General features: G+C 42.5%; 2 protein-coding genes across 2 annotated transcripts in view; one reads left to right on the top strand and one right to left on the bottom strand.

Moving 5' to 3' along the window:
* Positions 1-25922, bottom strand: part of LOC125696427 (myosin VIIA and Rab interacting protein) — a 332017-nt gene that overhangs the window by 295887 nt on the left and 10208 nt on the right. The gene's annotated exons all lie outside the window — the stretch shown is intronic.
* Positions 1-25922, top strand: part of TMC2 (transmembrane channel like 2) — a 29607-nt gene that overhangs the window by 1257 nt on the left and 2428 nt on the right. The window contains exons 3-18 of the mRNA XM_048952107.1: positions 1012-1333; positions 1934-2086; positions 3746-3836; positions 4708-4789; positions 5077-5183; positions 7196-7294; positions 9317-9459; positions 10386-10533; positions 11045-11233; positions 12890-13069; positions 13897-14046; positions 14738-14866; positions 17977-18044; positions 18849-19088; positions 20631-20756; positions 24843-24921. Of these exons, the coding sequence (XP_048808064.1) occupies positions 1012-1333; positions 1934-2086; positions 3746-3836; positions 4708-4789; positions 5077-5183; positions 7196-7294; positions 9317-9459; positions 10386-10533; positions 11045-11233; positions 12890-13069; positions 13897-14046; positions 14738-14866; positions 17977-18044; positions 18849-19088; positions 20631-20756; positions 24843-24921 (2306 nt within the window). The remainder of the gene's footprint in view (positions 1-1011; positions 1334-1933; positions 2087-3745; positions 3837-4707; positions 4790-5076; positions 5184-7195; positions 7295-9316; positions 9460-10385; positions 10534-11044; positions 11234-12889; positions 13070-13896; positions 14047-14737; positions 14867-17976; positions 18045-18848; positions 19089-20630; positions 20757-24842; positions 24922-25922) is intronic.

A 25922-nucleotide genomic window follows, 5' to 3' on the forward strand; every position in this document is an offset into this window, starting at 1 on the left:
AATAATTTGCTTGTTATTAATTTCTGTTAACCAAAAGAAAAATGCAAGCTATTGTAAATTAAATTTTATAAATAAATTAAAATTTATTGTAAAATCATCAAAAGAAAAAATGTAAATCCTCTCCTTCCATTTTCTTCTCCTTTTAGGCTGCTCATCTTTTACTCCGAATCCCACCCTAACCCAATCTTCCTCTTCCATCCATTTCTCCAACTGTGAAGAAAAAAATCCATGCTGAAACTATAAATTCTATTTTTGATGTGAACGTTCTATTTTTGTTAGTTAAGTTTTGGAAAACTAGAAACCAAAAGAATCTGAAAACCTTACTACTGATTTTAATGTCCTTGGTGGCAAAAGGGATGGAGTTTTTTGAAAGTTATTTTTCCCCTTTCCATTACATTCTGCAATTGAATCACATTCCACTTCAACCCTTCAAAATGGAAGCGCTTCAGACTTTGTACAAATTAGATTCTTAGCTTGCAATGTCAGAGAGAACAAAAAATGTATCTTCTTTTTTTTCATCTCTGGATACAGACTTCCTATAGAAGGAAAAACTCAGAGAACCAAAAGGTGATCCTGCCTAAGCTGTACCTTTTCTCTAATTTAAAATAAACATCTCTGAAGGAGCTCTCACCAAGCAGCAGCACGTTGTTTGACTGCAGTTTCTGTTTCCACTGCCCAGCTTTGCTTACAGACAAGAAGATATATTTGTACTCGTGCTCTCTGATGGATTGCCTTTTGCTTTTGTAACTAATTTCCAATTTTCTAATGGTCACACATGCTAAAAATGAGCCTTACTGTCTTAAAAGGCAGCTGGATGTGGCCTTGGGCAGGGCATAATGCAAAGTTCACCGAAGTAAATGGGAGCCTGCACACCGACTTCTCTGGGGTTTGCACCAGGCATCCTGATGGCACTTCTCTGGTGAATCCTCTTGGTGTCAGCACAGAAAGCTGTTTCCCAAAGTGCTTGTTGTTTCATTGGTTTGGGTTTGTTTTTTTTTTTATCCCTTGCAGAAGATGAAGTAAAGGACAAGAGATCCAAGAAACAGACCCGCAGGGAAATAGTCAGAGCAAACAGACTTGAAAGGAAAAAGTCACAGAAAAATGAAGAAGAAAATGAGAGCGAAGAGGAAGATGATTGTCCTCCACAAAGCAGAGCTTCTAGGAGGAAAAATCACCGAATGAAAAGAAGTGATGGGAAAAAGGAAGGCGAGGGAAGAGAGAGAGACAAAAAGGCTTCTTCCAAAGATGAAAAGGAGTCAGAAAATAAGGAAAAGAAAATAAACAAGAAAGGAAAGGAGGAGGAGAACAAACAGAAGAAAGGCAGGAAAAACAGGTAATTCATCAATCCCTGAGTAGTGCCGGGTGACAGATGTGCAGTTCTACGGGCACACCATGAGCCCAAGGCATATGGGTCGTAACAGCAAAACCAATAAGCTGCAAACATGTTACTGCTTCTCAAAAGGGGGGAAAACATCAGTGTGAAATGCCATGTGGCAAAACCCTTTCCAAGTTCTTCTCTTATTATTCTTTCTCAGCCAGGGTCAGACTCACACTACAAGTAAAGCACTCTTAAACAAGATAGCTTAAATGTCTCACATCAGGTACATTTTTTGTTTCTCTATGGAAACAGTAAGGTTAAAAGGCATCTCTCACATTTTCAATGCTATTCCAAACCACATCTGGCTTATCCAAAGCATGAAAAACATTTCTCCAGAGCCAGCTCTAGCATCAGGCAATGCTTCCACAACTGCGGTGAGGTCCAAAGCTCAGTGTCAGGTGAGTTATGGTTGTTGGGTAGGGAGAGCAGTCCCCAAGGGGGCAAAATCCCACTCTTGCACATCAGCCACTGGCCCTGCACATTGTACTGGGATCTGCAAGATTCTAACTCCTGTGAGTTTTTCCATTTGTGCCCTTAATTTTATGTCTCTCCCAGTGCCTCTTCCAACTCTTCCAACTCTTCCGATGAGGAATCGCTGTCAGAGGAAGAGCTTGCAATGCTGATGGAGGAGGTGGAGCAAAAGAAAAAACTCATCTCCACCATGAGAAACAAGCCCTGGCGAATGATGAAGAAGCTCTCTGTGCTCAGGTACTGGGAACCCATCCTCAGCTGCTGTCAGCTGCACTTTGCCTCTTCCAGACACGGCATTTTTGCCGATGTTACCATAACACTCCAGACTTGGAAAAGTGACCAGCTGAACCTGGTCACCTTATCTGGGATTAAAGGATCAGAGTTAAAATGTGGAATTTGATTTTCAGTCTCTGTAACCAGAGAATGGACGAGGTGCAAATCTGTTCAACTGATATCCACTGCCAGGTCATTCTACCCTTGTATTTAAAACCAAATGACTCACTGCTGTCAGTCTGCTTGTTAAAGCAAACTGTGCCCTGCTTTGCTTATTCATGCCCATTGTTAGACAGAAATCAAAGCGGCAGGGTGACATGTTACTTCAGAGTTTGAGATGGTGCTGCTTGGAAAAAAAAATAATAATAATGTATTATTTGCAGATGTTTGTAAAACAAAGATAACTGCTGCCCACAGTTCAACAGGAAAGGGCTCATCGCAAATGGTTCCTGTGTAAAGGCAAATCCCAGATCTTCTGATCTGAAATCTCCTTTCCACCAGCAGATAATTTCAGCTTCCAAAATGACGATGTAAGGTACATGCAGCCCCACAGGGACTGGGGCTTGACAAGAGGCTGCCCAGAGCTGCTGTGATGGGCTGCAAAGGAGGGCAATCCCCATGTGCCTCTGCTTCTCTTTAACACGCCCAAGGCCAAGAGCTGTTCCATCTTCCCTTAGCATCACGAGCTGTGAACACCAACAATTATTTCTAAAAATCTGGGTAAAGCTCTGTACACCTCAGAGTCTAAAGTTTTTCAAGAAAAGAAAGCAAACAAATAAAAACAGGAGTATTAATTCTGGCGTATTCTACCTTTGGGGTAAGACCCTATCTAAAATTCTGCCAAGGATCATGTTTGGCACTGTACCTCCATCTTAACCCTGGATATTGGTAATCAATGCCTCCCTCCAACAAACCTAACCAAAATTGTTGCACTGCCTGTGCAGGGAGCTCTCTGAGGGCTGCATATCCATAGTCATTTTGGTTGCATAAACTCATCCACAGGCAAGAAAGGATTAACCTCATTGTGCTGATAAGGAATGCAATGCATAGAGAGAGTGAAACAACGTGTTCAACACTTCCAAATCTGACATTAGGTTTGCAATTAAAGTCACAAGTGGTTTTTCAAAGGTTGTGAACTGAATTTGCTGATAGTTTCTACCAGGTAGAAGCCTGTCTTTTTCACAAGCCTAGGATTGAAAAGGATCTCCCAAGTCCTTGAATTTAATTTCTTGTTGTTGTTGTTTTTTTCAATGCACCAATATACAGCATAATTTTATTCACAAACTCATCATACCCCAATACCATCTACCCTGTTTGTTTCTCTCTGTTTTCCCTGGAAACCTCTTCTAAAACTGATTTAAATTTCCAGTCTGATTTTACTCCAGACCAGCATGCACTCATTTCTCTGGCACTGTTGGGCCATTTCCAGATGTCTGTGGAGGTGTTAACATAGGGAAATTCTGTGTTCTCTTTGGGTTGTTTCACTAGAAATTAATTTCTTCTTGACAAAAGCACTAGGCTAGAGAACTGTCACAGACATGCTGGGATTGGAGAGGTAGAGGTGAAAAGCTAAAGACCTCCTTTGCTCTTTCAATAATCTGCACTTTTTTATTTTCCAACTAGGGAGGCACAAGCTTTCGTTGAAAAGTTTGAGGGAGCCCTGGGAAAAGGGAAAGGCAAGAAGTTGTATGCATATAAGATGATGATGGCAAAGGTAAGCACTCAAATGATGGTAAAGAGTGCAAACTGGTTATGTATTCAACATACTGTCATCAGTTTATTAACTCGCAATTTGCAAAAGAAACACAAAGATATATGGATAAATCTTCCTGTCCACATTCAGAAAAATACTAGCCAGCTTCAAATCTGTGGTGATTATAGAAAGAACAGGGGGAAATCTCCCCTGCCTTAATTTCATTGCCACCTTCCCTGAAGTGAGGGAGGGATTGGAGAAGCAAAAAGCACAGCCCTCTGCTTGCCTTCTCCAAAAATGTTAAACTGAGAGACCCCTAAAGACAAGAGGGGCCATGCAAAAGCCCTGCACTACCCCATGGACTCCTGTAAAATGTCATCCCCCTGGTTAATGCAGACAGTATTTTAAGACTGTATTGGTAACCAAGTTGCATGTTGTCATGGAGATTATATTGAGAAGGGCAAAAGGAAGCCAGCCTTGAGCTGATGGGAGTTTTGTTGTTGGTTTGATAAGGAAGGATCCAAGCTCAATCTTTTATCAAACCAAAATTTGTTTTAAACCGGGTTGGTTCTGCATTAATACTTTCTGCCCAAGCTTGATCTAAATTTTCCACTCCTATGGCAAAATCACAGGGCAACCATAATTTTCTAAAAGGCTGGGAAGGGGAAAAATCCAGATAATGAACATGAAAATTTAGGGGGGCTTTGGGCTTAAAAGCAGTTTCTGAAGTAATCCAAAAGATCAGACTCAGAACAGATTTTGCTTTCAACTTCAGGACTTTAAACACACACTTCTAGCAGTGCTTGCAAGTTCTGGCATTACAAACACCCTCCAGACCAAGCAGCCTCCCTCTTCCTACCTCTCTGCTCACAGCCATCTCATCTTTTTTCAGAAATGGGTGAAATTTAAGAGAGACTTTGACAACTTTAAAACCCAGTGCATACCCTGGGAGATGAAGATAAAAGAAGTGGAGAGTAAGTAGAAGTCACTTCATGCAGCGAGATGGCAATGAGGCATTTTGTAAGGCAGCTTTTCTTTCACTCAGACCGCACTCCGGTCCATAGGTCCCCACTCACCATGGGCACTGGTGCCACAAAATGAGCACACGACCAGCGCCAGCCTCCTCCTTCATTTCTTCCCTTCACCATCTGGAGGGTTTTTGCAATTCATGGAGGAAGAGCTGTGGGTAGATAGCTCTAAGTCTTGCTGAAGACAGATTAACCCTCCTAAACTCCTAACTATAAAGTATCTTCTGTTTAAGGTCACTTTGGTTCCTCTGTTGCTTCCTATTTCATATTTCTGCGATGGATGTACGGTGTAAATCTTGTCCTTTTTGGATTAATATTTGGACTGGTTATAATTCCAGAGGTAAGTGCTTAATTCTGTCTCTAATATCTTGCCCATTGCTTAATATGAACATTAGATTGATGGCTTAAATAAGGGTTTGTAACACACAAAGCTTTAGAACAACAAAATGAGGATGATTATTTACAAAGAAAAACTTCCAAGGAGGCTACAGAGACAGAACAAAAGTTGCACTGAAATGAGTAGCTCTAAAATGCTACTCAAGATTTGGCCCATCCAGCAGCTAACACAGGAACTCACAGACCTAGCATGAGGCTACTTCTGCATTTTGACTAAAGTGAGAAGCACGACCAAGGAATCCTCCTAGGCGTAAGCTCAGATCTGCAAGCGCCCGAAGAAATCAACTGCGGTCTTCAACAGATTAAGAAAATCCCAGTGACAGTATGGAATCTTCCAAATATTTCCTCCACCTCTTTGCATTGTACAAACTGTGGTAGAATAACAACGTAGGATCAGTTATTCCTATGCAATTATGAAAGATCAGAGCCATCACATGCATGCAATGCAGTCCTCACTGGATGTGTTGAATCCAGTTTTGACAAATGTGCCTTGGCACAAGCGTTCACAGGCTCTAGCATAGCATTATTGTGGAAAACTGCCCAGGTCTCTGATGGAAAGAGCCAATGGCAAAGTCCTTGCAGGAGCCCCTTTCGGCTCTCTGAGGGGCACAACCCCAAGATGATGACCACAACAATGTCCTGAAAAAGGAGCCACTGAAAAAGGAGGAACAACTGATGTCCCAAGTAGTTTGCCAAGTACTTTGTTTGGGAACTATCTCTTTTCTATATTTCTAACTCTGATGATTCACAAGGATGTTTCATTTTTAGATTCTTGCATGTCTCCCTGTACTTGGAGAAGGAAAAGGATTTCGTAGCCAACTGTATATGGTCATTTCTTGATGAAATTTTTAATACAGCTATTATAGTGCTGGTTAAATTATTTGGTACAGTCCTCAAAGGCTGTGCAATTCACAAACAGTGGCATGTGATCTGTTCAATGCAGAATTTTAGGGAGTAAAATTCAGCACAGAGTCCTTCCTGAGTACCATGCTTTTGTTCTCCTTGATGTGGTTGTTCACCACTAGCAAAAGCTAAAGCTCTGTTTCCTCACAGAATGGAGAGACATAGCTATTAGCACTGAAAAATACAAATGTATTTTCTGGAGAAATATGCATATGGTTGAACACTAAATAGCTGTATGTAATTTGTCTTTAAAGAATGCATACTGTTACTGCCTACAGAGCTGTTAGAATACAGAGAGAAGCTGGGCAATAAACATTTAATCATAAATGATTTAAATTAACTAGATAGCCTTAAAAACTAAGTGATAGACGATATGCTAGGATCTTTCTGGGCTAAGAATGCTGAGATACTTTGGCATGGGCACCAGTCAGAGTCTGCTAGTAAATATGTTACTAACTCTCCACAGCCCTTAATACTCTCTTTGTGGACTTAGCTGCTGAAGTTGCTGCAAGGCCTGATGTGCATGGTGCCATCAGGAGAGCTGTGTCATGAAAACTGTTCTTTGTGTCATTCTGTCATACACTCCTTCCCCAAACCTAACTGTCCTTCACTTCACCTCAAGACCATGTTTTCAATTCCAGACTGTATAATAGAGAATCTACCGCAAGCTTGACCCAATGCTCTTGACTTCTCTCTAAGGAAGAGTCCTGCATAAATAGATAAAAGTAATCCCTTTATTGCATTAGACCCATGAAATTCAAGCAAAGAAGCCTTGTGCTAAACTAAGGACATTTAAGCTGGAAGTGTTCATGGAGGGATGTAATTCATTGGCAAAATATTTCCTGCGCAATGGATGTGACCAAGGAAAGGGAATACCTCTAGTAATTAATTATGAATATTTTAAACTGCTCTTCAGGTACTAAGAAATAAAATATATACTAAAACCAATCAAAATAAAATCAATGGGGATTTGTTAATGAAAAAAAATACTGAAAAAAAAATATCTGTACAGCGTCTTACTGAACATGCATCGCTGTTATTAATGCTTACCAGGTCCTGATGGGAATGCCGTACGGGAGCATGCCAAGAAAAACTGTACCTCGGGCTGAACAAGCAACAGCTATGGATTTTTCTGTTCTTTGGGACTTTGAGGTAAGTACAAGAGTGTTAATCATAAGAGACCAGTTGAGTACACAGTAAAACCCTTCTGAAGCAAGAGGAGCTACAGAAATGAATTTGTCCCAAGTTAAATCACTAATACAACTGTTTCTTTTAGAAGATGAAGAGATGCCAGCTGCTATGAATGACAGGCAGTACAGATCTCCAGAATGCAGATACATATGTATAGGTTTGAATTCTTCCTTCTACGTGAGAGCTTGCTCACAGCCTTTGGAAGAGGAATATCCCCTCTTCATTGCCATTCCTATGTGCCAGGGTGAAGGGATGTTGCTGATTTTAACTGAGAGTCCATGAAATATACAATCAGTAAAAAAAAGTTATCTTGGATGAGGCTGTACCATCACATTAAGGAGTAGCTACTAAGACCTGCCCACCTCATGCCTGCGGCTGGGTACACCCACCTGCATGGCCATGCTGACACTGAGGTCTTGGTCCTGCCAACATCTGCTGCACAGCCACACCTGGCAAGCTTGAGAGGCAGCCTTCAACTATGGGTCATCAGTGCACAGCTGAACCCTCTGCAGTCTGAAGATGTCAAATTAAGCCCTTGAACAGATGCTTGCCCTTTAAAAATAAATGGATGCTTAGTCCAGCGTGCTCCATAGAAGAGGTGCAATGGGGAAACATATTTCAGAGCAGGTGTAAAATGATGAGCCAATACAGTGAAACTGAAATACACATTTTGAGAGGAGCCAGGAAAAAGCATGCTTTGGCTGGAGGAGATCATATCACGGGTTTCCAGAGGGAAAAGGAATAAATCTCCCTTGACACCATGCTTCACAAATGGAGCTTAAAGAACATGCTGGATGACGTGTAGATTCATTTTTTAGTCCCCACAATTTGATGAACCAAGAAGATAAAGGTTAGGATTTCCAAGCTGAGAAAAACCTTCATCAGTGCCTTCCAGAAAGATCATCTTTGTGTTTCATGGAGATTTTTTCACTACAGCTCCCTGGCATACACTATACATAACATGCTCCAAATCCCAAGGAGACGTACCGAGGGTCTGTCAGTCACAGGCGTGCTCTTTTTCCTGCAGCTGCAGTCAGCAGCAGCACCAGAAGAAAAACATGCAAAGTTACCCTGTTCCTGTGACATTGCACTCGGTGCAGGACAAATGTGCAGCTCATGTTGCACCCAGGGATACCGGAGACACCTCTAAACTAGATCCAGTGCACAGCCTCCAATACACTTTTCAAGCGATGGCTCAATTTTGCGTTTTCCAAAACGTTGATTGGAAGAGAGCCTGCTCAACTATCACGGGCAGATTAATCATCTACACTTAACTTACAAGCTGAAAGGCACAATGTGCAGTGATACATACCAACTTGGACGAGACACGACAGAAAAATGGGGAGAGATCAGGTTAGGAGAACTGCATACTCTTTGAATGTCCCATAGTTTGTGCAGAAAAAAATAGGTCTAGTTGGGACAAGGTGGTTGTTATCATGTCTGAGCTCTGCTTTGTGCAGAAAAGAAATACTTTGATTTTAGTCTTTAGTTGAATTTGCCCAGCAGGTGGTGGCCAGTAAAAGGAATTAAATCTGCAGGGTACCGAGCATCTGCTGCCTCCCAGCTGACAAGAAAAGTTCCATCTCGTGGTGGGGAGCCCCTTTACTACAGCATTTCTACAAGATTTGAGTGTTTGATACCGACTTAGAGAAGCAGGTGGGCTAAGACACAAAGAGCAATAAGGAGGTTTTTCTGGTAAGGATGAAACAGCAATAGACAAAAAATGGATGCTAGTTTTGATCCAGTATCTTCTGACGCAACCCCTCTCTTTTCCTCTCTTGGAGGAAGGTAAGCAGGGCACATCAATGGTCCTCAGAGATGATGGGACAGCAAACAACTTTGAATGATACACTAAAAAAAAAAAAAAAAACCTGCCAAGCTGATTTGCCTTGTTTTAAGTTTTCAATTTTCATCAGAAACCTCTTTCCTACGGAGCAACAGCCACATGGCTTTCACAAAGGTTTGTGTTTGCTTTTCCTCTAGGGGTACATCAAATACTCAGCACTCTTTTATGGCTACTACAACAACCAGCGGACAATTGGCTGGTTAAAATACAGGCTGCCAATGGCATATTTCATGGTTGGGATCAGCGTGTTTGGCTACAGCCTGATGGTTGTTATCAGATCGTAAGTATGGCAGAGTTGCCCCCCTGCACAGCCCACTGGGAGTATTTCCTAGCTGGGCTCCTCCAACAGTACAGCACTCAACCAGGTCCAGCTTCTACAGGTAGAGCACAGAAAGCAGCTTCATGCCTGCTGGGTTCCTCTTTAGTCTGCTTCATCCCTTCCTCTAACATTACTGCGGGGCTGCCTTGCCAACAGAAGTTGTACATGAAGGTGCCAGGGCAGCAGGGACGCAGCTGAAACTGCTGCTGAGCCTGCCTCTGCCAAAAATAAACCCCTCTGTCTGTATGAAGGCCATACTGTGGAAAGGTTATTCTTCCCTTGCAAGAAAGGAGAAGCCAATAGATTTGTATTGCTAACAAAACAAGCCCTATTGCTATACTGCAGAAAGAGCCACATGAGCCTTTGGCTGGAGCAGGGCATGGGGATTTGCTGTATATTTGCCACGAAATGGCAGCATCTGTTGTCTCATCTTTCTTGAGGGGCTGGTGCTAGGAGCTCTAGCAGGAGTTACACAAGGATTTCAAAGATTAAACAACAGAGAGGAAACAACAGAAGCCATAATCAGTTCCTATGCTGATTAGTAAGAATAATCCTTTGCCTCTCCTTGCATGATTTGCTGCAAGGAATCTTGACTCAACAGCATGCAGCTACCAAAATCTCACTAAAATGCTGTGTTGCAGTCAGCATACTGGACAACAGCAGTGGTTTTTGACTAAATTTAACTAGCTAAAGTCATTATCATTAACCCCACCCCGGGGCCCAGAGGTGCTGTAATAGACTTTCTTCATACACTAGGTGATGGAAGCAATCCCTAGCCTGCTTTCATCATCCATAGTAGTTTTTGTACACAATACAGATTTTAATATAAGGCCTGTATACCTCCAACAACCCCAACAGACAGTTCAGTTTGTCCTAAATGTTCACAGGATGGCACGCAATGCCAATGAAAGCACAGCAGATGGGGACGATGACAACTTTGTTTTCAGCTGGAAAATGTTCACGAGCTGGGACTACCTCATTGGCAACCCAGAGACAGCAGACAACAAGTTTGCATCCATCACCACCAGCTTCAAGGTAATCCCTAACCAGCATTTCTCAGTTCACTTCTGGAAATGCTCCCAGCATCTCTTGAAAGCATGAATAGCTGGTCCAACAACCACCAGCTCCACGCTTTCCTTTACACATTCATACCAGCTCACGTAAGGAGAAAGCAATAAATAAAAGAGCCGTCAGTCAGCATCCAGCTACTTGATCTGGAAAGTAACTTCATCCAGTTTAACCTCATTCAGAGCTAATGCTCCATGTAAAGCCCCAGAGAACAAGGACTTGATGGCACCCTTGCACACAGATAAAACCAGAAGGATTTTTGCTAACAGGCATGAACAAATTTTGGGAGTGTAACACAGCTAAGGCTTAGGATCCTGAGTAGACATTAGCTACAGAAATTGCTCTTAAAGTACCATCTTCAATATAGCCATCATAGTTCTAATTTACACTTTGTAGGGTAGGAAACCACCTGATGTTGCTTTAGGCTCAGTGTTATCACACACACACTCCATTTCTGTGAGCATCTCTGGTTTTCCAGGAATCTATTGTGGATGAGCAAGAAAGCAACAAGGACGAAAACATCCATCTGAGGAGGTTCCTGCGGGTCCTGGCCAACGTCCTCATCATATGCTGCTTGTGTGGCAGCGGCTACCTCATTTATTTTGTGGTGAAACGCTCCCAGACGTTTTCAAAAATGCAGAATGCCGGATGGTATGAAAGAAATGAGGTATGGAAAATATAATGCCAGTTTACTGCTATGAAAGCATTCCTTGAACACTAGCATAATTGTTGCACCAGCCTGAAGATGGCATCCAAAGCAGAGAGATTCCCTGCCATGGCCCTGGAGTCCCTCTGTAGCTTCATACTTGTGTTAGCCAGGAAGAAGACTGCTCTCGTTGAGAGTTTCTGGGACAAATCTACAACTCTTGCAGGCAGGGAAACTGCTCTCACAATAAATAGCAATAAAAGTCAGTGCAACTTCAGCAATCACATTACTAATATAAATGCTTCAACCTCCAGTTGCATATTACTACTCACAAACCCCATTGTACTAGAAGGCTCTCTGGGTGTTGAAAACATTCATAATCAGACATAAGTTAAATTCAAATCTTCATTTCTATTGAATAACAAGAATAAGGTTTTACAACCTGCAGAAAAAAAACAGTTGTCAAAAATCTTTCTGTGTCTGATTTTGGAATGAAATACAAAAGTTATTTCTAGCCACTGAAAGGCTTACTTTCAATGCACAATTTCTTACCATGTATCTATATATCAAAGTCAAATCAAATTCAAAATAATGTTTTCTCCTAATTCCCTCAGAAAACTCCGAGACAGCTCACAAAATGCTTTGATTTATTTGAGTCAACATTTTCAAAAGAAAAAGAAAATTACTAGGAACTGCAACTTTTCTGTTGATAACTTAAAATCTGCACATACACAATGCTGGGTACTGTCCCCCATCCAGGGAAGAAAAATTAAAAAAACAAGTGACTGAGATCGAACCTGCTGTTGTGGTCCTCTGTGGGCCAATGGGCACTGGATGGCTTAAAAAAGAAGACAGAGCCTGCAAGTCACGCCTGAGCTAATGCTGACATGTCAGTGACTTCACTGACCACAGTGACCCAATGCTTTGCAACTCACAGACAAACAAAAATGAGACTAGGACATATTTTCTTGGACTGCAGCACTGAGTCCTTGATGCACTTGCATTCACATTCATAACTGCCTATCAAAAAAGCGCAGGTGCTGAATGCAGCAAATAAGCATTAGCATCAACTAATTATTTCTATGCACAAATACAAGCCAAGCCTCATGCTTCCTCTGAAACTAAAATAAGCAACTAGGAGCTGATGCAGGCAATAGCATGAAGGATGCGAGGAAACTAAATATGCATGAGCTTGGACCGACCAGGAACAAACTCCTCAGAGCTCATCCCTTTGAGATAAGGGCAAAAGTGCTCCCGCGGGAGCTGTGCAGCTGACACACTAAGCCAAGCTGGGAGTTGAGCTCATTCTGACTCCCTCTCCTTCATAAAACCTTCAAGAAGCCCCAGACAGTTGCTGACAATTTGCTGGCAGCTCCATGTGTTCCTCAGTCTAAACCTTATTACTGTAATTGGTTGCTGTTAATAGGAAAGAGCAGAAACTCATTTGGCGGCACGCTATCACATAACGCAACTTTCTCCCCATTACACACCAATGCCACTTTTGCTGCACTGCTCTAATAGAAAGTCATTTGGTGATGGTAAAGATGTTTGTCAGCTTTCTCCCTGGTGGAAGCAGTGGCCTTGCTATAGGAACAGCTAGCACACCTAATTTTGATAACAGCTCATACTAACGTAGTCGTTCTTGTTGCTGTTAGCAGTAACCTTCTCATCTGACAGGTTGAAATTGTGATGTCCTTGCTGGGTATGTTTTGCCCTCCCCTGTTTGAAACTATTGCCACACTCGAAAACTACCATCCACGCATCGGTCTGAAGTGGCAGCTGGGGCGCATCTTTGCCCTTTTCCTGGGAAACCTCTACACATTCCTTCTGGCCTTGATGGATGATGTCAACGAAAAAGTAAGGGCTGAGATGAGCAGCCAAGTTTCCTAGCATTTTCTGGAGCCAAGGGTGATCGCAGCCCATCTCTTCATCCTTTGCAGCAACTCCTTCTCTCTTCCCTATTGTTCTCAACCATTAAGTTGTCCCAGAGAGGGGCTGAGTTGTTTTGGGAATACCAGGTTAAGGTCAGGGACTCAAGGACACATTCGTAGGCCTGTCTCCAACCAGCCTCCAACTTCTTTTTATGGACACGAAAAAAAGAGGTGCTATAGTCTTCTGTAATCACAGACTAATAAGGTAATTTGACTTTTTTCTCTGACACCATTTGCAGTTTCTGTTAATGCAGACCCTAAGGATATGATTTATAATCCTCTTCCCCTGCCCTCCCCTCCTTAGCATGATCCTGGTAGAGTGTTGCAGGCAGATAACTGGTGGAAAGGATAAATGTCTAACTGATCCACAGAAAAAAAATGACTCCATTTTAAGCGGAGAAGAATAAGAGGAATCGAGGAGGTTTGCTCAGCCCTGAAGAACAATGAACAAAGCAAGGAAGGAGGACTGCACAGAGGTCCCTCCACATACCTATTGACAGTCCTGGTCTCTTTTTTGCTGTGGCCCCACACCATGGCTCATGGCTCTTCCATGTGCAAGGAACAAGTTGCTGGCTCCCCAAAACTTGCTGCTTTTGGTCTGGAAGGGCTGTTAGTTTATATTCTGGTGCAACTCTATTGTAAGTAGTTTCTTGTATTAGGGGTAGTAACTAGTAGAGAAGAGAGGGGAACCTGTTAGCATCCTTTGGAGACCCATGTACTTATGTTTTTGGCTGAGGTGTGTCTCCATTGCAGCTAGCTGAAGAGGACGTTGTGAAGAACATCACGCGCTGGACACTGTTTGGCCATTATAACTCATCCATGGAGAACAGCACAGCTACCCCTCCTCCCCTCGACCCTGCAGACGTGCCCAGGGGACCCTGCTGGGAGACAACCGTCGGCATTGTAAGCAATTTGTTAAGTAGAAAATCTCCGGGATTTTTCAGGATGGGTTTTTTTGGTTGACGTTTTTGATGTTTCCAGGAGCAATGTTTTCCTTCCAAATGGCATTGTCCTTCCCAACTCTCACATAGTAGCACCAAGCTAACAAAAATCCTTGGCCACGGTTCTCAAGCTATGGCCATGAAACCTCCAACACACACAGATCTATAGCACTTTCCACAAAGAAATCACCCTTCAACTCCCCTGCTTTGGGCACCAAGAAGTTCTGCAGTTCTTCAGAATAGAAACTCCAGCAAGAATAGACATCAATCACAGACATCAAACCATAGTAATACAGAGATTTTTTTGACAGCACAATTAAAATTATTCTCCACGTATGTATGTTCTACACCAGCATTACTGCAGCACTGGCTTTGTGCTTTCATTTTACATGCTGCCACAACACAGAGCGCAGTCAGTAACATTAACATCAACTACTGGGGCGAACAGCCATAACACAGCTCATCGTTCCCAACCACAGAGGTGAAGTTTAGGCACAGCTGAGTGCCTGAAAACAAGTAGGGCATCTGCACAAAGCATGCCTTTCTGAAGGTTATTGTCATAAAAACTGAAATGTCTTAATAAAAGATGAAGTCCTGAATGCGCTGCTGAAATTACAAGAGCTAAATGGTTTTTTCCTTGCTTTAAATTGCAGGAGATTGTAAGGCTCACCGTGTCTGATATCCTGGTGACCTTTGTAACTATCCTGGTGGGAGATTTCGTCCGAGCTTGCTTCGTGAGATTCATGAATTACTGTTGGTGCTGGGACCTAGAGGCTGGATTTGTAAGTCAATGTCCTGTTGGGTCTTATAGTTGAGGAGCCAGAAGTAATTTAGGGCCATATGTTCAAATATGGCAAATAGGTTGATTTTGAATGATTCCAGCCTTTATCTGGTCTTACTTGTTAATTTAATTGATGTAGTGAATGAAGTCTTTGCATCACTTCTCTGGATCAATCGGTTTGATCCCAGAAAATACCCTACAAAAATAGGGTTCTTTCTCCCATAGCAGGACTTGAAAACATGAAGATGAATTGAAAAAATATTAGCATAATATTCATACCGTCATTATAACCCCAAAACTTTGAGTCCATCTATATTAAGTTCCAATTCTCAACGCCTCATATCTTCCTGTACTCTGTAAGAAGTAGGATGCTTTATTCACAACACAGTTTTCTAATCTGTGCTGGAGGTTGGCCTTATTTCTGCTGCAGCAGAATAAGGAACTCTTCCTTCTGTTCTCCCCATGCATAACACACAAGAGTGCTGAACCCTTTGATACTCGTAAAGGCTATATTACCAAAACTGCCAGCACTGGAGCTGCACAGATACAAAGAAAAACAATGAAAAATAAAGAGACAAGGAGAGGAGAAGGAGAGGAGAAGGAGAGGAGAAGGAGAGGAGAAGGAGAGGAGAAGGAGAGGAGAAGGAGAGGAGAAGGAGAGGAGAAGGAGAGGAGAAGGAGAGGAGAAGGAGAGGAGAAGGAGAGGAGAAGGAGAGGAGAAGGAGAGGAGGTCCATTGTTTCACATTATTAACAAACAAACAAACAAACAAACAACAGATGGATTAAGATAGAGAAGCAAATACCTGGAAATAATGCAATTATATAAGAGCACCAGCTGGCTACCCATCCTGCTGGAAGGGTTTCCTGGAGAGGTCTAGAGAAGAGCAATGAGGTGAGATTTGCAAGTGCCTACTGGGCCTTGGTAAGACAAGGAAAGCTGGTAGTGGGCGTTTTGCTGCCCGTGGGGCTCTTTGAATTTATTCTGGAGGAGGCAGAAAACATTTTCCCTGATGGACAATGGAATTCTGAGCCTCCTGACAGCTCCCTCTGCACGTGCTCACAGATCTTGTTCTCAGGTAAGCTTCTGTTTTCCTCCTCCAGGCTATCCCTTTGCCTCTCTTTGTTAAACACCTTTTTTTTTTTTTTAATTTTATTTTGATGCTTTCCTCAAAACAACCTTTGGAAATACCACAAAGGGTTTTTTTCTTCATTCTTAAGAAGATTTCCATTTTACAAATAGCTGGAAGTCTCTTCTGTACTGCAGGCATTCCTTGATTTATATAGAAAATAAAATAACAATAACAAACATAGCTATCCATTTTCTAACTCTCAGTGAAATGGAAAAGATCTGTTTCAGAACTTCCCCCTCTCCTTCTCCCTGGCTTTCAGCCCAAGCAAGCTGTGAGGTGATGCTGCACTCAGATACGAGACCCATCCAGCATCTACCAGGAGATGAGCCAACTAACATGCTCCATCAGATTGCCTTTTGCAAATGAGCCATCTAATCCACTCAAGCTCAGAAGGAGCACGGCAAGGCCCTTACTTACTAGGACTGAGCAGCAGAATAATGTTGCAGCCCTTAACATGGAGCACTGCTAGAGGGTTTGCAGTACAATCTGGCGAAAGACAAACTCTCCTTTCATGCCATGTAGCTCCCATTGTAGTTACAGAAATACGGAATTACTGTAATCTTACTGTGATTTTACTGTTCTTTTTCTCCTACATCTTTGGAGGATTACTCCTGGTGCTACATGTGTAACTCCAACAGAGCTCAAGTAGGGTTATGCTTTTCACCCCCCAGCTCAGGAATGATACTGGATGTTTTGGCAGCAGCCATCTAAACCAACCTATGGGATACTGCACAATCATACTTGTGTTTCCTAATGCATGAAGTGAATGGGGCTTTTGCTTAATCTGGCCTTCCTACAGAGACTTTGCTTCCCTCAAAGCAGAAGACAAGAGACATTGAAAACTTTTGTTACTTTCATGTCAAAAAAACAAGCAAGTATCAATATACAACTTAAGGTTTCAAGTCGAAGTGGGCCAGAATCAAAAGAGAGAAAAAAATGTTATTTTTGTACCCATTTCTTCCCAAAGCTGTGAGCATTCAACTCAGCACGGCTCTGACTAAGCTTCTTTTGAGTTTTCAACATAAAAGTCACACTTGTTAAGACTCAACTTTATAAAACATAACAGTATGAAGTACATGCAAAGTGGGTCAAAAGCAGACATGCTACACTGGACTTTTCAAACACATGAGGTCATTACCCATCATTTTTTTTTAGAATTATGTTCTGTTTTGTAACAGAAAAATAAATGTCACTCATGAAAACAGAACTTTACCTATAAACTGCCAGAATTGACCTAGGTTTTGTATGTATTAAAGCATATCCATGAAGAACAGCAGCTATATGACAGCAAACCTGGCACAATAATAACTTACAAAATGACAAGAACTATCAATAGATTAGAGCTGCCTGTTCTGAGTTTAGCACTCATATCAAACAGGTTGCTTCACAGAAGGTAGTATTTTAACTACTGACTAACACAGTGCAACGCCTGATACTGACCAGGTTAACTATTCCTCCAGTTTTCCCTTCTCATGCTCTGTGTTTCTCCTCTACAGCAGCCTGCTACTCCAGGATCTAAGGACACGCATATACATATCTGGTGTATCATTTACTTGCCAGCTCATCATTATGGCTGGTTTAATATTCAGTACCTTACTGTGGTGAAAGTGCAAGTCTGCAGCCAGATACACCAGCTGGTATAAAATCGAGTCCCGTGCCATGATTCCTTTGCTTGGAATAGCCTTTGCTTGGAATAGAATAGTAGGGAGGAGATACAAACATGGAGCAACTTAAGTACTTCCACACATCCATGTGATTTTAAGCACACCAGAAGAAGAGAAGCAGCCTGCAACACAATAGCTCCAATTCTGCTTTCACAGCTCTTGTTCTCAAGCAACATGCACACAGTGGGAGCCTTCCCTGAAATCCCTTCATGCCCTGTCTGAATAAGTGTCCTTACACCCAGAGCAATAGCAAGCAATAAGCAGGTACCTCTGGCAACAACACATTCACTTCTTTTTGCATTCTTTTCCCACACAGCCTTCCTATGCAGAGTTTGACATCAGTGGCAATGTTTTGGGTTTGGTCTTCAACCAAGGAATGATTTGGTAAGTTAATTTCATGTTTGGTTTTTGAATTACTGAAAGAAAGCTATCCTGTGGAGTTAGAATGCTTGGGTTTCAATTTCTCTCATTGTTTTGCTTGGCTACCAAAGCAGAAATTTAAAACTGTCGGTTTAGTTGCCAAAGAACAGCTGTCTGCTGAAACAGGGAACAGTTTTGGAAACTCTGCCCCAGTCTCACTTTCTAAGGTCATTTTTTGGTAAAAATGTAATTTCCTTATCCTTTCAAAATGACTTAAGAGCTGGAGGAAGAGATTAGGAAGGGTTCTGGGAAAGCTGCAAGCTCACCTTGTCAGCACAAGGGTGGCCATGGAGCCAGCTGAGCACGTCAGGCAAAAGAGGCACAACCCAAAACTGCCCCAAAGGAGGGCAAACTAGAGCTGCTCTTGTGACAGTACAAGGCAACCACACAAAGACCTTCACTTCCTCTGGGAACAAGATTTCATTTGCCAGAGTTTAACGTTCCTCTACTTCAACATCTCTGCAGACTGAAGGATGCCTCCCTGCTGAGTACATCCACTTGACATTTCCCAAGCCATCCCCACGCAATTTTTGCCACAAACTGCAAATCCTTTGCAGCCACTGAGTTCTGAGGCCCGTCTGGTGGTCACTATAAAATGGGCACAGGCACTTCTCCTCAAACAGTACAAGGATGTCACAAACCAGCCCCCTCAGGCTTTAGCTGTGGGCAAACTTCCACCATACTAACAACAATTTTTCTTCCTTTGAAAATAAAAAAACCTTCCAGTCTGTCAAAAATTGGTACCTTTTCCTCTTGTTTCCTTTTCAGGATGGGATCCTTTTATGCACCAGGGCTCGTGGGTATAAACGTGCTGCGCTTATTAACCTCCATGTATTTTCAGTGCTGGGCTGTCATGAGTAGCAATGTTCCTCATGCACGAGTATTCAAAGCATCCAAGTCTAACAACTTTTACATGGGACTGCTGCTGTTGATCCTGTTCCTCAGCCTCCTGCCCGTGGCCTACACCATCATGTCCCTGCCTCCTTCCTTCGACTGCGGACCATTCAGGTAGTAGCAAAATATCAAATATACCTGTTTGTTGCTCTGGTGCAAAGGATTATTTCCACAAAGTTTGAAGGCCTGGTCTCCAGCAGAGATGGTTTAATACCTCCAATTTCCATCATGAGGCCATAAGCCTTGCTCACTTCTGCCTTAAGTCTCCCAGCAACATCGTGGTAGCAGAACAGGATTCTAAACCCTCCACGATCTTCCACATAACCAAGAAATCCCACGCCATCAGTTGTGCTTAATTTTGATGGGAAATTGAAGGAAATGAATAGGTCTGAGTCTGAAGAGTTGCTGCTTTTAAAAAGAAAAGCCTATTTTTTTTTCCTCTCCTAGATTAGCACTGCTCAGAGCATTCAGTGGACTGGATTAACATGCCAATAAAGTCTAATTTGATCGAGTAACACCATTTCCTGGTCCTACTGAGTCTGACTCAGTACGGAGCCAGATTGGAACAAATTGTTCCTGTGGGTTATCTATCCACTGATAGAGAATGATAACAAAAGATTCAGGGAGAAAGGCAAGAAACCAAAATTTCCTCTGTTCTGTAACAAGGACAGGTGTCTAGCAGCAATGTCAGAAGATTTGACAGGAAGCTAGTTGCCTGCATGCTATCATTTGGAGATGACTAACCTGAAAAGAGAGAGAGCTATTTTAATTCTCTGTCTCTTCTTCAAAATCCACTCAGCCTATTTCACCCCCTCAGCACAACTTTCCACCCATAACTTGACTGAAAGCTTAACTCTCCTAGGCTTAAGGCAGCCGAGGAAGCTGGAACCCCATCTAGCTAATCTTGTCTCTCATCATAAGGACAGAGTCCAACGCTTTTCAAGCAGAATCCAAAGGGACTCTGGATTCCTTTGGCAAGGAGGAAGAAGGCCCAAAAATGAGGAATAGCACTTATGGGCTGAATTCATAGGTGCTGGGGGAGAAGGTCAATTACACAATCCAGCCAAATTCTCAGCTTTTACAGTTTTGTTCTACTTTCCCATAGAATACCCTTATCTGCTTTATCAATCCAATTTGAAATGACTCTTTTGCTGAGTTTCCTATTAAGTGATAATCACAGCTTGCTATTTCTGTCATTGCTTAACAGCTCTTCAAGTTGGTTCATCATTTCAGAAAGGCAGAATTTGCATAAGGAAAGTCATCTCTAATGTGAGAAGGCCACATCTAACAAGATATTGATCAGAAATGTACGATTATTGCAATCTGCAGACTTTTATACATTCCAGAATGGTAAATGGATAGAATTCTTAAAGGACCTGCCTACTGAAATAAATGTACGATCTTTGGGATCAAGGTGGCTTAGCAGAGATCATTCCTATAATCAGTGGTGGGGCTGGTCAAGGAGAAATGGACAAAAAGATAATTTGGAATGAAGTCATTTCAGCAGAATTTTTACTTCCAAATCCTTAGTGATCAACAGCAAGATGACGTTCACTGACAGAGAGGAAACATGCCACTCTAGCATCATTACATTGGGAATTACTGTGTCCCTCTGTGTTTTCTCCACACTTCTTAACTGACCATTTGTCTTTCCAGTGGAAAGAAAAGGATGTATGATGTCATTCAAGAGACCATCGAGCTTGATTTTCCACTTTTTGTTGCCAAGATCTTCGGCTATGTGGCAAATCCAGGACTAATCATTCCCGCAATTCTGCTCATGGTGTAAGTTTTCCTTGCAATATTACAATCACAATATGGTGGGAAGTGAGGAAGAAGTTCTAAAAATGGCTGGGATTTTAGCAACGTCTACATACATCTGCTGAGATAACAGCCTAGATGAAGACAGACACACGTCCTGCTCCCCAAATCCTTGCCTGACCCAGTTTCCCAACATTTAATTTCCCAACCCAATTAAACACAACCTTGTAGATTAAACATATTGCTGACAAAGGCCTCATGGTTGTCACAGCTTCCATTTGAAAAATTTTCAGTAGCCAGTAGGAACTAAATGGGCAGTGTCAGCCTGGTGCCTTGTGGAGAAGCAATTTCTGTCACAGCTGGTGGCATTCACAGCACTGCCAAGCCAGGGCATTCAAAAATTACACGTTCCAAAAATATGAAGAGTATCTTTTCTTCTATTCTTACGAATAATATATCTGAAATTTGTTTCATTGCTGTTAGATCATTTCAGCTTTGAAGCTACGTCAGAAGCCGTACTTGATCCTTGATGCCTCCAGCAGCATCAGAACCAGGGCAGTTCTCATTTTATTTATTTACACATATACATTAAGAGACTTTTGGCATTACTCTTGAGGTTTCCAGAGCTATCAAAATGAGTGGGAGTGCTGTGGCCAAATTTTACTGGCAGCTTCAAACACATCAGACTAAACAGCTGAAGATAGTGAAGGGTTGGAAAGCATATTTTACAGGCTTGCCTCTCTTACACTTCCTTTGGCACGTGATCATGTTGGCTTCAGGTCTGATCTCTCTTGGGCACTGTGGTCATTCACTGTGAGTAGGTTACACAGAAGTTAATGCCATTAAATTAAATCAAATGTAAGTTCACGTGTTACAGAGTTTCTAACAGGAACAGCCTGATAAAAATCCAAATTAAACTGAAAATCACTAATTGTCACTCACCCTGTCTCAAACTCCATGCTCATTTTAACCTAAGTAAGGATTATTAGATACTGTAATACATGCAAAACATCCCAAACTTGGAAGAATCCGATATGAATCACACAGAAGACAAGAAGTCTAATGCCACAACTCCAATATGGCCAAACACATTATTGAGCTATGCGCTCTAGCTCCACAGGCCTCATAGTAGTACTATCAGATGCTACAGCTTGTATGAAGACCGCAGAACTAACCCAACTCAAATGGATAACCTTTGCAAAAGGGCTATATGTCAGGTTTTTGGGCCTTCAACGCAATCCCTCCAAAAACAATAAATAAATAAATAAATGTGACAGATCTTTGAAAGTAATATTTTGGTCAGCGACAATCTCCAACCCTTTGCTCCACTGACAGCTGGGTCAGGACATGGCAGAACTCTTATCTACCTGCTGAAGATGCTCCTTTCATCAGCCCTTCCCCATATGGGCTATTCGTCATCTACATATTGCAGCCTTCCCATGGGCCCATCTCACCTACATACACTATTTGGTCTCTGTCCTGATTCCAGCTCCAACAGAGACACCACCTAAAACGTCCTTGCTTCCTACCCAAGCCTGTGCAGCTTGGAAAGATATCAGACACTGGACTTCCAGTTATCCTGGAAGAGGGTAGTTACCATAGAAAGACTTTTTCTAAGGCTTTTTTTCATCTCTCTCATCCTGGAAACTTTTCAGTTGAAGAAATCCCATTTAATACACAATCTTCACCTACAAAAGTCACATGCCTCTATCTAGAAGCATGGCCCTATTTAACAATCCACAGCAGCCTCTCACGATATAACTGGAAATGACCTAAATATACAGAGAGATAAAATTATCTCAATTTAGATCTTGCCAGAAGAGCAAGATAACGTTCCTTTTCGCTTGCAGTCCTGTAACTGATTGCTACCACTGGTCAGAAGCTTAGGTTTCTGTGTCTTTCACCATTTTATTCAGAAAGTAGGTAACTATAAGTCATATAAGTAATCCCTGGCTTTGCTTCCTTCTGCTGTTCTTTCTGCTGTGGTGCAGTCAGCCTCAAAACCGTGGATTACAAATTCTTTTTATATTTCCCAAGCAATCAGTCTGATAATATGTAAAAGAAATCCTTCAGAAGAACAAAAATAAGAATCCAAAATGTTTTTTCAGAGACAGAGCGCCTACCTCACCAAGACTGACTGTAGATTTAATTCTAGGTAAAAATAAGTAAATGTGTTTCCTTCAGACAGAACCAAGCTGAAAGGTTCCAGAAATGCCACCCAAAGTATTCCCTTCCAATCTTCTTCCTGGAAACCAAAATGGCTGAACTTACACTACTAAAACCCTCCAGCCCAGTCTGAGGATGCTGAACCTGCATCATAGCCGTGCATTCAGGAAACTGACTGGAAAACTGGAAAAGGAAACCCTTATTTTAAAAAATCCACTTACTTTTTTTGTCTAACCTGAATTTTCTGCTTATTAAAAAAAGCCATACACACACACACACACACACACACACACACACACAATAGCAGTGAACTGAATGGGTGGTGGCTTTCCCAGGAATGGCTCGAAGTCACTGAGCAGATGATGTTTATAATTAAGAAGAACAAAAGCTCTCTACAAAAGCTGGAGGAGACAGTTTTGACAACCACAATATTACTGGGTGAGACAGCCTCAGACATTTGGGCACATTTGGAAGCACACACCTCATCAAGCGCCAAAGACTGGCAGCCAACATGCCCTCTCTGATCCCAGTCACTTTTCAGTTTCTTCCAGCATAGCTGGTTCCTTTCCCTGCTTTGGCATGCCTTTTTTGCAGAAGGAATCTAAACAAAAGCCAGTGTCTCTGTGCCAGCCTGGCTCCTGCTTGCCCTTAGTTCTAATCTCTGCTCCCTTACAGCAGGCAGACCCTGCCTTGAACAGTTTACTTTACAGGAGTGGGTTCAAGGCCTTCCTCTGCCTTGTTTTTCCTAGTTTCTTACGTTTTTCTAACCTCCCTGAGTAACCTGTTCTGTCTCGTGTTTTGTTTCCTGTAAGCCACAGCAAAGACCTGTGTGTTTTATCTGCTTCACTGGTTTTCACCCAGAGAATGCGCTGGTCTCACCATCAGTTAATGTGCCAAGAACCAAGGCTAACCTAGAGCAAGCCAGACAAGGCAGAGGCAGAAGGATTGTTTTTCTTTTATTTGAGCAGAACTGAGCTGTTGGACTGGCTCAGGGCATTCAATCTGTCTGCACCCTGAGGCAGCTTGAGTTTTTCCTAAGCCTTGTGCATCTAAAGGCAGTCTGCAGACAGCTGTCAGGAAAGCTGCATAAGGGGAGGTTGTTAAAACTTTAACAGTAGACTCAAGCCCTTCTTCTTCCCACTCAGTGCATTTGACACTGTACCACACAACATCCTTGTTTCCAAATTGGAGAGAAACGTATTTCACAGATGGACAACTCTGTGGATAAGGAATTGGCTGGGCGGTCACATCAAAGGATTATGGTCAGTGGCTTGATGTGCAGGTGGAGAACAGTGACAAGTGATGTCTCTCAAAGGTTGTATTGGAACTGGAACATCTTTGTTGGTGATACAGACAGTGAGACTGAGTACAATCTCAGCAAGTTTGTGGGTTACACCAAACTGTGCAGTACGGTCAAAACACAGGAGGGAAGAAATGCCATCCAGAGGGACCCTCATGGGCTTGAGAGGCAGGCCTGTGTAAACCTCATGAATTTCAACAAGACCAAGTGAAGGTCCTGCACCTGGGTCAGGGCAATCCTAAGCACAAATACAGGTTGGGAGGAGAGTGGACTGAGAGCAACCCTGAGGGGAAGGTCTTGGGGGTGTTGGTAGATGAAATGCTTCATGTGAGCCAACAGTGTGCACTTGCAGCTCAGAAAGATGACTGTGTTCTTGGGGGTGGAACAGGATGATCTTCAAGTTCTCTTCCAAGCCAAACTATTCTATGAGTCTTTAAGTAACCGTGTAGTCCAGGCTCAGCAACCAAGTTTAATTAAGCCCTATATGTAATCCTACACGGGATGCTTGTGCACAGGCTCACTGCATGGGGGGCAACAGGTCCTACAGGAAACCAAGTGGGATTTTTAGGCCTTTGTGCTCTCAGGAAGGCAGCAGCTTTGGGAATTACTTTGGGAATACTGCAGCAATACGTTTATTTTTGTAGCCTCGCTATTTATTATCTAAATGCTGTGTCTGAAGCATACCAGCGCGCCAACGCAGAGTTGAAGAAGAAAATGCAACTGGTAAGTATTCGTCCAGCAAAGCCATCTTTGAAATACCATGCACTTCAAATTTGATGTGCAACATATGCTTTTAAATTGCTGTTCATTTCAGACCATGTTAGTGACACAAGAGGAAGATGCATTTAAAGCTAGCTCATTCCTCTCTGATGGCATTTAATGACTAACTGCAGAGCGGTCCCATCCCATAATAGGCTTCTATTTCAGACATCAGAACTACAATAAGTTTTCCCATAAACTGCACTTTCCACCTACAAAGATAAAATACCTCAGAGTTCAAGTAATGTTTTGGAGCCTGAGTTTTCCCGGGAACAACGATAAGCCTAGCAACACAGCAGCCTGATTTTGTAGAGGCTGAAGAACAGAGATCCATAAATAACATGGCAGTAACATACAGTAATTCTCAAAGCCCTTTAGAAAGGAGACTGATGTTTCTGTCTCTGCTATACAGATGAGAAGAGCAAGATACAGACAGAGGTAATGACCTGAATGTAAAGGGTCGGATTGGACCTTGTGGCATCTAGAACTGAGGGAGGTTGCACCATGCAGAGGACCACAGTGCAGAGACCCCAAAAGTAATGTGGATTAAGTTTAGAAGCATAACACCCACAGAAGTGCAGCTCTGCTTAGAGAGTGTCAGAGAAACAACAAAGCTGTCCCACAGCCATGGCTGTGCTGACCTGATAGTACAGGTTTCTCTCTCAGCTGTGGGAGACTGAAAGAGGCTCAGTGTGACAACACACTGAGCTCACTGTGATCTGCTGCCGTTGCACAAAAGCCTGCAAGGTTTGCCCAGCAGAACAGAAGCCTCTCTGCAGGTCGGAATCTCTCAGCTTTAGCAAGACCACAAGTGCCCTTTGCCTACCCAGCTCCAGCATCCAGGCTCCTCTCTCGAGGAACTGCCCTTTTTGGAGGAGGGAAGAAGCCAGAGTGGCATGTGTCTGGGCTTTCTCTTTGTGTAGAGAGGAAGCTCTCCCTTCCCCGCACAGCGTGCTTGTCCTGAT

This window comes from Lagopus muta, chromosome 7, assembly GCF_023343835.1.
Source record: "Lagopus muta isolate bLagMut1 chromosome 7, bLagMut1 primary, whole genome shotgun sequence".
Lineage (NCBI taxonomy): Eukaryota > Metazoa > Chordata > Aves > Galliformes > Phasianidae > Lagopus > Lagopus muta.